The 12417-nt window shown below is 46.2% G+C and overlaps 1 protein-coding gene across 2 annotated transcripts in view; it reads left to right on the top strand.

Moving 5' to 3' along the window:
* Positions 1–12417, top strand: part of TEX26 (testis expressed 26) — a 44087-nt gene that overhangs the window by 5126 nt on the left and 26544 nt on the right. Inside the window, exons 2-4 of one of the 2 annotated variants that reach the window (XM_008273525.5) lie at positions 3643–3724; positions 7643–7808; positions 8726–8882. In XM_008273525.5, the coding sequence (XP_008271747.2) occupies positions 3643–3724; positions 7643–7808; positions 8726–8882 (405 nt within the window). Of the gene's footprint in view, positions 1–3639; positions 3725–7642; positions 7809–8725; positions 8883–12417 lie in introns of both variants that reach the window. The other variant, XM_002720608.6, reaches the window with a different exon arrangement.

Below are 12417 nucleotides of genomic sequence, written 5' to 3'. Positions count from 1 at the left end.
TCCTAGAAAGGGAACAGGCACTGAGCGATTGACAGATGCCAGCTGCCAGCCCCAGCCTCTCCCGAGAAGGGGAGAGACTGCAGATGGGGCCCCGGGAAGGGCAGCTTGCTAGCCCACTCAGCTGCTGCCAGGGTGCCACGGGCAGTGCTGTTCCTCTGGGGCTTTTGAAGCATATTTGAGCCAACCAGGAAAGTCCTTGGCCTGGGTTTGTGAATAAAAGAAAAAGAGGGCCAAAGGACTCATGGGCTCTGTGCTCAAATTCCTTCCTGACCCTCACAGAACTCCAGCCTACAGACCCTAGTCCCGTTAGCTGTCGGCCACAGCGCTGCTTCCCATACTGTCCACAGGCAGAGTTCCCACCAGGACCTTTACTTCTGATGTGGGAATAACGTGATTCCCACTCCACCAGGAGTCTGAGGAGACAGCCAGAGTGGGGTCAGCACAGGCACAGGGTGTGGACACTGGAGCCAAGACCTCAGTTCTCTGGGAGAAATTTTTTTTTCTTTTCTTTTTTTTTTTCTGACAGGCAGAGTTAGACAATGAGAGAGACAGAGAGAAAGGTCTTCCTTTTCTGTTTGTTCACCCACCAAATGGCCGCTACGGCCAGCGCGCTGCGCCGATCCAAAGCCAGGAGCCAGGTGCTTCCTCCTGGTCTCCCATGTGGGTTCAGGGCCCAAGCACTTGGGCCATCCTCCACTGCCCTCCCAGGCCACAGCAGAGAGCTGGCCTGGAAGAGGGGCAACCGGGATTAGAACCCGGGGTGCCGGCACTGCAGGCGGAGGATTAGCCAAGTGAGCCGTGGCGCCGGCCCTCTGGGAGAAATTCTGAGTGGAGATCACACTTGAACTGTGGGTAGGCAGTAGGAGGGAGTCACAGATGGGCAGATCCGACTACCTGACTGGATGTGAGGGTCTGTGAAGCTATCAACACGCAGCTGTCTAGGCCACCTGCAATGCCAGCATCCTGTATGGAAGCCTCAGTCCTGGCTGCTCCACTTCTGATCCAGCTCCCATCGCTAATGCACCTGGGAAAGCAGCAGAAGATGACCCAAGTGCTTGAGTTCCAGCCACCCATGTGGGAGACCTGGATGGATTTCTGAGCTCCTGGATTTAGCCTGACCCAGCCCCTGGCTATTGCAGGCATTTGGGGAGTGAATCAGTGGATAAAAGCACTCTCTCTTTCTCTCTCTCATGCTCTGCCTTTCAAATAAATAAGTAAATCTTAAAACAACTATCAACAAGAGATGGGGGAATGAATATTAAGAAGTTCACAGGTGAGGGTCATAAGCTTTTCAAAATGCTGGGAAACTGAAGAAAAATACTTTGTGGCAATTGTGATAGGCTACAGGAGGAGAGACAAATGCACAGGCAGTGAGGTGGCCACAGTATTCTAGGAATGAGGGCCCAGAGCCTAGTCAGCACCGTTTGTTCACAACGTAGAGATACGTTGCCAGGTGTTGTGGCACATGGGTGAAGCTACCACTTGGGACACCCACATCTTACATCAGAGTTTCTGTTGCTACACCTGATCCAGCCCCTTGCTGATGGACCTGGGAGGCAGCAGATGATGACCCAACTACTTGGGCCCCTGCTGTCCACGTGGGAGACCCAGACAGCATTCTTGGCTCCTGGTTTTGACTTGCTCAGCCCTGGCTATTGTGGCCATTTGGGGAATGAACCAGTGGCTGGAAGATCTCTCTCTCCCTCTCTCCCTCCCTCCCACTTTCAAATAAATAAATAAGCACATCTTTTTAAAAATGAAGACATGTTAACCCGGGTTCCTGTGGAAAGGAGAGAGTGATAGGTAATTGACCAGATGTGAAGAATGAGATAGTGAGTAAACTGTAAATTTTAAATATGCATAGTGAGGACTATGTTCTAAGACTTCCAGGTGGATGTGTGATTCCATGGATAGTACTGGATCCTAGATACAAACACTGCGCTACCTGCCAAGTGACTAACGAGTGGGTGGGTAGCTTCCACAGCGTGGACACTCTGGATAAATGGATGGGTCACATCCTGGGCAGAACTGAGAGACCTGGTGAGACTTCCTTTTACCTAAGCAGAATGGCAGCAATTTAAAATGATTAATTTTTAGAATTTTCCATTTAATTTTTTTCTTTTCTTCTTAAAGATTTATTTACTTATTTGAAAAAGTTACAGAGAGAGGGACACACACACACACACACACAGAGAGCAGGAGAGAGAGAGAGAGCAAGCTTCCATACACTGGTTCACTCCCCAGATGGCTGCAAGGAGCTAGGAGCTTCTTCCAGGTCTCCCTTGTGGGTCTCCAAACACCTTGGGCCATCTTCCACTGCTTTCCAAGGCCATTAGCAGGGAGCTGGATCAGAAGTGGAGCAGCCAGGATATGAACTGCAACCCATATGGGATGCTGGCATCTCAGGCAGTGGCTCTACCCACTCCGCCACAGTGCCGGCCCCCATATAATCGTTTTCGGCCACAGCTGACCACCAGGTAACTAACACTGCAGAACACTGCAGAACGGGACACCGTAGATGAGGGGGACTACTATATTGCCAAGCTGTTTGGTGGTACCCTGTGGAGAGCAGGAAGCAGGGGCAGAGCAGCTATTGTTGCTCCTGTCCACCTAATGGCACTTACTTCCTCAGGAACCATCTGGGAGCATTTGCCGTGGGTGATCCCCCCTCCTCTGAAACCCTTGCTTCCTCTGCCTTTAGGAGGCCTCCCACTGCGGGCTTCTCCTCGCCTTGCTGACCCTTCTCCTCGGCCGCCTTTGCTGGCTGCTCCTCCTCCTCCTCTCCAAGAGGCCCAGGCATCAGCCTCTGGACTTATCCTCTAACTCAACTCTGTCCCTTGTTGATCCCGCCCAACTCATAGACTGAAATGACATTGACACTGAATGACTGTGCAGACATTCCAAAGAATGAATTAGAGCCACTCCAGATGAGCTGGAAGTTAATTCCATAGGACACTGTTAGTAACAGATACAAGAACAGGATACTTGGTGTCATGGGAGCTCAATTTTGTCAAAAAAAAAAAAAAAGGCCAGAACATTTATATATGTCTATAAAATCTGCATGTGATTACATCCATATGTATACAGGGATGGAAAGAGACAAGTGTGGTTGTTAGCAAGGGCTGCCTGGGATGAGGGTTAGGGAGGAGGGTGATAACAGGTAGGAAGAGGAAGAAGCAAGGAGAAGGTGTGTCCCTGATGTCCAGGATAGAACTTGGCAAGTCTGAAACGCTTCCCTGTTGTCACATCATTTCCTGTGTAACACAGTTAATCTAATGTGGTGAATGAAAAGCTGATAGGTTCAAACACACCAGTGCCCACTGGTACCTTAAGTAGGCATCCTGAGATAGAATTTGAAATGGACGACTGCCTTCTTTATATATTTAATGTGCGGCTTGAATCCCTTAAAATAGCCTGCAGGAGTGCTCAGGAAGAGCAGCAGGGCCTTTTTCCCATGAAGTTGAGCTTCCCTTATTTCCTATTAGATGCTGGGAGTTGCCTTTTGTTTCCTTGGACTCTAACGTTAAATTACTATCCAAGGTGCTTCCCCTCTTGCACAAGTGATTTTGATTGCCAAACAAGAATTCGATCAAAATATCCTGGGTCACCTCGTCTAGAACTGCTTTATCTTTCCTTTAGCAGGTGAAAGCCACTGGGATTCCTATGCCACCACCATGCGGACTGCATTCACACCGAAAACAGGAGCAGCGCCTGCATTAATCCGGTAGATCTCTGCTTGCGTCAGGTTGATATACACACTCTACATTGTTCACTTGTTATTCAGAATCCAAAACAAATAGGCTAATTAGAGAGGACTTATAAAAATGCACTAAGGTGGGAGCTACGGTGTGCACAGCTCCCCAAGCACCAGAGAGAACATTTCCCCTCCTCAAATAGTATCCAAACCTCTTAGAGGAAAGCCAAGAAAATTCTCATATTGTGTGTTGTGGGTTACAACTGACCCAGTGTATTGGTCAATAGGATTGTGTTACCGAAACATTAGGTATGACTTGAATCCATTCCCTTCTGTATGTATAGTAGTAGGCAGGCCCTGGCCATTGAACACGTGGTTGAGTGGTTGAGTCTTTATCACAACCACCCCCAGCCCCAGTCTTGGAAAAGGGGAGAAAGCCACAGTCCTGTTGTCAGTACATCCACTCCTCCAGCGATGGCCTTGTTGGCAGCTTCTTGTCTCGCCCAATTCTACCTGACCCGAGGGTCCTTCAGCTGCCTGTCTAAGTTCATCAACTGGGGAGTGCGAGAGGGACTGGTGGAGCCGGTCAACTTTCCTTGCATTACCAGTAGGTGTGAGACCATCCCTGAGCGACTCCAACGACCTGTGGTTCCTCTGTAAATTGTTTCCAATAAAGAGGATCTGGGCAGGAAGCAGGCATTTGGCCCAGGGGTTAAGGCAATGGTTGGGACACCTGTGTTCCATAATGGAGTACCTGGGTTCACTCCCCGGCTCCCTCTCCTGACTCCCAGTTTCCTGCTAATGCAGACCTGGCAGGCAGAGCTGGTGGCTCAAGTAATTCAGTTCCTGCTGCTCATGTGCGAGGCCTGGATTGAGTTCCTGGCTCCCAGCTCTGGTCTCGACCCAGAGCCAACCATTGTGAGCCTTCCGGGGATGAACTGGTGGCTGGGAGCTTTTCCTCCCTCCATCCCTCCCTGCCTCCATCTCAAAAACAAAATGAACAAGTGCATGTTATTGAGAAGTTAAGTGGATTTTGGCAAGAACGTGGGTGTGGAATCAGCCGGAACAGAGTCTAACCTTAGCTCTCTGCTGGAACCCTACCTAGCTTCCCTGCCTTAGACAAGTCACAGAGCATCTGAGGCTGTTCACGGCTGGTGGGGGACTGCTGAGCCCTGCCTGGTGGTGGTGGGGGCGCTGTCTCCACCAGGACACAAAGCCCTGGTACTTGTGCAAAGAACTCAATAACCTTCATTAATTTTCCCCTCCGTGTTTGATTGACTTCCCAAAAGCGCAAGGCTCCCAGACCCTGGTTTCTGAGCTGCTGGTCTTCCTGCTGAGCTGCGTTGTCTCCCTTCACTGGGGCATTGACCCTCTGACTGCAGTGAATGGGCCGGGTTCCCTGACAGTAGCAGTGTCTGAAGAACTGTTTGGGAGGAGAGCGAGCCAAAACCAGATTCTGGGCCAGTGGTCTTCAACCCCATTATGTGGAAGGGTCTCATAAAAGTTTTCAGCATAAATTTTTATGGTTGTAAAAGAAAACTTCCAGCCCATCCTAAATATTGACTTTTCAACTACAACTCTTAATAGAACCAATGGGTACTCTAAATGCCTTGGCAAATTAACACTCGCAAACCCCTTTAAAAAACAAACACTCTCCTAATTGATTTATTTCATTCTCTTTCCTTGCTGAACTCATTCCCACTCGACTTCCTCTGTAGACTTTTCTCCTGCTGTAATAAATTTTATGTTTGAAAGTAGCTTATTGATCAGTCTATTATACCACTTTGCAATTATTTTCATATATTAATTGAAATTAATTTTTAAGCATGTTAGATGACTAAGTATTGAGTTATCACAATTATTTTTAGATCACAATTGCTCAAAGCAATAAATACATTTCAGTGTTAATAATTACTAACTACAAAGTATATTTTTTGGAACTGCACTTTAATGAGCTAAGTGGGGCCGTTTTGTTTTTCAATTAGTTCACAGAGTCAGTTTTGAGGGTTGTTATTTTTAGAATGAGACTGCAATCAGCATCCGTTTTTTTCTGCTGCTCTTTTGTTCAGTTGATAGTGCTGAAGAATCTTGCTCATGTCTCTCTATAGATGTGAATGCAGGGAGTCTTGGTGTAGCAGTTTTTTGCTAAACACTCTGAACTCTGACTTCCACGCCAGAAATCATGAAATGAGTTTTAATGAATGATCAGCTGACAACAGGGCGACTGGGTGCCCCTTCTGTTTTCTTGGAAGCGTCCAATGTGATGATTTGTCATCCAGATATTGAATTAGCCCCATATCAGTTTCTGAGAAATATACCGGAAGGCACACCTTAACAAATGACGGATAAATTACACCTGCTACTCTTCCACTTGGAGTAATCTGTTCAACACTGTACACTTAAAAGAACTTGCAAAGTGAAAACATTAATTTTAACAAATATTTTCTGATACCATATTTTTGAAAGCTTTTTATCTTCACATGCTTTCAGTATATTTTTATCAAAATCTTGGAACTGCAGGTTATTTAGCTCATTCAGTCGACATCTTCTTTACCTTATTGGCAGAATCAGTCCTTGTTGTCAAACAGATGAGCGAAAGTAGGTTTCTCTCTCGCCAAACTAAAATCTTAACTACACTTCTGGTTCAAATAAATGTTAGCATATTTTAAGGAAAATTATAGAAACTACTGAAAACTACATTATAGGATGCATACTTCAGGGAAGATTGCTGTGAGTAGACAGAGGAAATGTAAGAAAGATTCAAGTCTGGAATGATTAATCATTTCCAAGTCACAAAAGTATGCCGTGAAATGTGCAGCTAAATGTGAAAGTTATCCGTGAAGTGAGGAGTATGATAAAAAATACATAATGTCCCTTAGTTAATGTGTTCTCATGTATATAGAACTCTGGTGCTTGACTTTCTGGAGTAAGCAATAATCATGTAAAAATCTCAATTTCATTAGATATCTAATTGAGCATTCGCGATGATTTAATGAAAAAGAAAGTTATGTACAGGGAAGATTAATTGATCTGACAAACCAAAATATACTTTGATTTATTATTAAATTAATAACAAAAATAAAATGAACATTTGGCTATGTTGGAGTAAATATTTTATAATGTGATCAGACTAAAAATACAGTTTAAATACCTTATCGAGTGATGAAAACAAAATCTGAAAAAAAAAAAAATCTCAAGAGTTCTATCTACCAGCTTTATGCAATGAATCTTTATAAAACTTGCTGGCCAGGACTGGACCAGGGCCAAAACTAGGAGCTCAGTCCAGGTCTCCCACATAGGTGGCAGGAACCCAGTCACTTGATCATGCCTACTGCCTCCTGGGGTGCACATTAGCACCACGCTGGTATCAGGAGCCTGAGTCGGGTATCAAACCCAGGTACTGCAATATGGGATGCAGGCATCTTAACCATCAGGCCAAATGCCCATTCCTCAGGTCCCAAATTTTGGTCAAATATTCATAGGTGATGTTCTGTGCATTCATCCAGAAGCCCACAATACGTGGTGGCTCCTCTTTTAGTTGTAAGTGATCACTGTTGGTCATTGCCCTGGTGCATGATTTCACTAGAGGCTTGCAAACCAGTTATATGCTAATTCTCATGGCTTTTCCTTTTATTAGTTGGAATACTTCAGTTTTCATTTTATCAACTGGACTACTTTGCACCAAATTTGATTGCATTGTATAGGAGAATATCCAATTTTAAAAAAAAATTAACAAAATCAATTTCAGGTAGTTATTATTTGTTATTTCAACTTAGGCATCTCATACTTACGTTAAGAGCCATCCTAAGACACAGGTTATTTCTTTTCAAGGGAATCTTAAGTCTGTCAATTTTTAAAAACATCTAACAAGTAAAAGGATTTGGGATGTATACTATTGTGAGATTTGGCATTTAATCACTTACTGTAACTTCTACTGTTTCCTTATAGTCAAAAAAGTATCCGAAGATTAGGATATACGTATTCACTTAGTGACCCTATACCCAATCAGACCCTGTACAATGATGAATATGTTTGGAAATCATATTCTAAGGAAGACTTGCTTACAACCGGGACTTCAAGAAGAAGCAGGCACCACAAATCTCACCCCAATCAAGTAAGATGCTACCAGCATATCTGTTGTACAGTGTCAACATCCCATGAGCATGACTTTGAATATATTGCCAAGATCTGTCATCTACAACCATGGGGTGCATGGTCCTTCTCCCATTTATTCCTAACCACTTCTCTATCCACCAGGGGGGTTTTCAAAAAAGACCTTTAAAAAGTTCTCCAGGCTGCCCCTGAGGCCTCTGCAGGGGACACAGGGTTTCTCTCTGGGGCTCCCAGGGGAATCAGCCGCAGTCTCTGCCAGGTCTAGAATTAACATGAGTTTTCTTCCCCCTTTGGTTTTTCTTAAATGATTGTTTATTTTCACCCTAGTTAAAAGGCAGAGAGAGAGAGAGAGAGAGAGAGATGGAGATGGATATTCTATGTGCTGGTTCACTCCCCAAATGCCTGCAACAGCTGGGGCTGGGCCAGGCCAAAGCCAGGAGGCTGGAACTCCATCTGGGTCTCCCATGGGAGTGGCAGGGGCCCAAGTCATCATCTGCTGCCTCCCAGGATGCAATAACAGGAAGTGGAATGGAAGTGGTGGAGCCGGGACTCCCTTCCAGGTATTCCAATATGAGATGGGGGCCTCACAAGTGACGGCTTAGCCTGCTGTGCTACAACACTGCCCTCCTCCTCCAGTTTTGTCTGTGAGGGAATTCTGGTTGGAATCACAACTCTTTGGAGCTGGAATTGCGTTTCCTTGTCATCAATATGGAAAAGCAAAGATGTGCATTGAATGCTTGGATTATAGCTAGGGAATCCCACAGCTCCCAGTGACAGGCTGCCTGCATGCATGCGCCAGCAGTATGATGCTGGGGTGTAAAGGATTCCAAAGACTCTGTATTCTGAAATGCTGATATTCTTGATCTATTGGGTGAACCCACATGGATTTTTTTTTGAAAACTGTGTTTGCATTGATAGGACTTGTTTCTTTGGACACTACCTAAAAGTCAACCAAGGACAGCACCAAGTACCTGCCTCCCTTGGAAAATCCCTGCTTCCGTGGAAGAAGTTCAGAGGGCACTATCAAATCAGTTTGTTTCCTGTACTAAGAGAGACTTTGTGGACATATCAAAAGGTAAACCTGTTTGTTCTTTGCCTTTCCCTGGTCGTGTGCTGGCCCTGGAGTCATAGTGGTTGGCTGCAAAGAATCTGCAGTGTAGACATGACACAGGGCACTTCATAAGCAGTCAAGAGTCAGAAGCTGCACCTAGTCAGAAACGCAGGTTGCTGTGGGTGCAAGAATGGAACATGTGGCCCACTGGGGTGAGGGAGCCAAGTATAGCTCAGAAAAGACTTCCCTTCCCGGGCCTGACTGCTGAAGAGACATTAGCCAGGCAAAGGCCCAGGGGAGTGTGCTGTGCTGGGGCCCTGAAGGCTTCAACAAGCATTTGAGGAACTGAAAGAACTTCGGGATGCATAGGGTGGACTTGGGGGCGAGGATGGAATGAAAGAAAGGACCCGTGAGAGCAGAGGGAATGCAGTCTTGAAGGGTGGCATAAGGCATGCTAGAGTTTGGGGTTCATTCCAGGAGCAACTCAAAGGTTTTTACGGGGCGGGGGAGATGACACAGTTCAGCTGTGAGCTTCAGAAGCTCCCGCCCCACCCCCACCGGCTGCAAATGCAGAAGGAAGGTGGCCCTGGCCGGAGGAGCAAGGCCAGCCACAGACTGCTCCAGCAGCCTAGGGAGGTGCGTGGTGACGTGAAGCAGGGCAGTGGGGGTGCATCTCCAGGCGTCACATGCAGGGTGTTGGGGTGGGCGTCGTGGGGGATAAGCCACTTCATGGGTGGGCACTGTGGCTCTTGGCTCACCAGCACCCATTCCAGGGGGCTCACCCTATGTGATGAAAAGAAATGATTGAACAAATGAAGGAATGATAAGGGCCAGTGATTGACAGGTGCTAGGGAGAAGGGAATGAGAGGAGCCAGCTGCCTGCCTTGGGATGGGATGGTGGTGAAACAGGGTCTTCTTATTTTCTGCCTGTGCAGAGACAAAACCCAGCACTCTCTTCATCTGCCTCCTGAAACAACATATACCTCCTGGGATGGGAGTTCTGCTATTCGTATTTTCCCCTGGAAGGGTCTGGATTGTTCTGTGATTCACCTGACCCTGCCCCCTTGACAGTTTTCTGTAGCATAGAGATGACGGCATAACTTTGTCACTGCTTTGTGCCCATTTTTCTCAGGGGCCCAACACGCATTTGATGCATAAAGATACATTTTCTAGAAATGTCATATTTGCTGATGCATTCTGTTCGTGTATATCAGGATGCAAGGCGCTTCACTGAGGATTCGTGAAAGTTGATTACAGGTAGTTCAAAACCCAGAGGAGCCTTGCTTTCCCTCAGTTTTGGAGAAAACAGCGCACTCTGGTTTCTGCTGCAAGCCTTGTGATCAATTGGCTCCAGGTGGAGCATGGGTGTTCTGTCTGTGACAATGCAGTGGCAACAGCTGAGGGCTGGCTGCCATATGGGATCTGAACACAAGCAGGGAACGTGCAAGTCCACAGCTTCCTGGGACTGAGAGACGCGGCAGGACAAGGCTGAGCCTCCCAGGGCCTGTGTGCTCCGCCCCCTGCTCAGGCCGCAGGCGCCGAGGCTCTGTCTCCCCTCTGCTGTTTCTGCTGCATCATCTCTCCCTCTCGGGGATTACTCCTGCACTCCTGGCACACACACTGGCTGCAGTGAGCACCATTGAAAACCAAGGCAAGAGCGTCCCTGGACCCTGTATCTCCCTGGAGCCACTCCACATTGCTCTGCTCCCTCTTTGTAGACTGCTGTTGTTTACTGAGCCCTTGACAGCAACCCAGGGAGCTGTACTCCCAGCCCTGGAGCAGGACTCTGAAGCTCAGAGGGTAAGCCACCCTCACGGGGTCACCCAGCTAGCGACAGGCGGACTCTAGGCTTGGAACCCAGGCAATTTGGCTCCCCTTGTCAAAACCAAGCTTCAGCTTCCTCACAGCTGAAATTCCATTACACATACTGCTTCCCATTCTTAACTTGTTGGTTACTGAAAATGATAATTTACTTTTATGAAACCCTGATTACTCAAGAGCTTATGAAGAAATAGCAGCTGTTCTTTGTGCCCTGCCCCACACCCCAGCCCTAACCCAGCTTCCCATTGTTAACCAATTTCAGTCCTTTCAACTCTTTGTTCTTACGTGATCCTCCATCTTTTTAAATAATCGCTTCTATAGCACTTCCTTGATTCATCAATTTTAGGAATTGTTTCATGTGCTGTTATGGTAGTGGAGGACTTGGCCTTTCCATAACTCCTTCATACTCCCCCTCCATCCATCGTCTCAATGGACTTATGTTACATGTTTTTGGCAAAACTTGATTGGTAACACTTATCTTTGGATGATGATAATATGACATATTGGGATCACAATATGCTAGATTACACTTATGTAACACACACTGCTGAGTTAGGTTGCATTTCACAATTGTTTATTTTACTTTTCTTTTTATTTCTTATTGTCAGAGTTAATACCTTTTCCCCATATGCTTAATTTTCTATGTGCCCTCACTAATTTTCCCAAATATTTGTCACCCATTTACTGAGATTTTTTTTTTCCCAAGCACAGTTTCCGACATTCCAGCCATTCGAAGGTTTTTGCTGGAGGTCTTTTCTGATACCCTTCCTTCTTGGCCTCTAGCCTGGACTTGCTCTGCAGGTTGTTGCCCACTCATGCCCTGTGACTCGCTTTGTCATTATTCTGGGAACTGCTTTTGTCTCTCTCCTGCCTGGGATCCCCAGCTTCCTGAGTCCACATCTGCCTCCTCCTTTCCCCCCTCCTCCCTCAGTTTACTGAAGCACATCTTCTTGTAGCTTCCTAAGAAAGAGCGCACAGGCGGACATGTTTTGAGTTTGTTCTTGCCAACCTAAAGATGCCGTTCTCCTCATTACATTTAAGTGATAGTCGAGAGTCATTTCCCTCCAAAGGCATTCTTCCATATGTCTTCTAGCACCCAGCATTTCTACATAGGAGACCGATGCCGTCTCAATTCCTGGTCCTTTTATAGGTTCCCCTCTTAGAAACACTTTATTTCTGACTTTCTGAAATTTCATCATTATTTGCCTTGGTGAATCTTGTCATTATGTTGGGCCTTTCAGGGCCCCTTCAGTTCACATCCTACAGTTCTGAAAGATCCCCCCACCCCCACCCCGCATCAGTCCTTTGTTCTTCTCTCTTTTCTTTTCTCTGACTGCTGCTAGTTGGATTGATCTTCTAATTACCTTTTCTCTCCTAGGGCCTTGCTATTTGTACTTTTGTTCTATTTATTTGAAAATGTTTTGCTTTTTAATCCAACTCTTCTATTGAATTTTTTTCTTCTTCTATTGAATTTTTAAAAATTTATTTATCTGAAGAGACAGAGAGATGAGGTGAGGGAAAGAGAAGAGAAGAGAAGAGAAGAGAAGAGAAGAGAAGAGAAGAGAAGAGAAGAGAAGAGAAGAGAAGAGATCCCATTGACTGGTCCACCATCCAAATGCTTGGAGTGGCCAGGCTTGGGCAGGACTGAATATGGGAGCCAAGAACGCAATCTAGGTATATGGTATTGGTATGAGGGACCCAAGTAATTGACTGATTACTTGCTGGCTCCCAGAATGTG

This window comes from Oryctolagus cuniculus, chromosome 9, assembly GCF_051225735.1.
Source record: "Oryctolagus cuniculus isolate XC-2025 breed Fujian yellow rabbit chromosome 9, ASM5122573v1, whole genome shotgun sequence".
Lineage (NCBI taxonomy): Eukaryota > Metazoa > Chordata > Mammalia > Lagomorpha > Leporidae > Oryctolagus > Oryctolagus cuniculus.
Note: the sequence above shows the minus strand (reverse complement) of the source record. Positions and strands in the feature narration are given on the sequence as shown.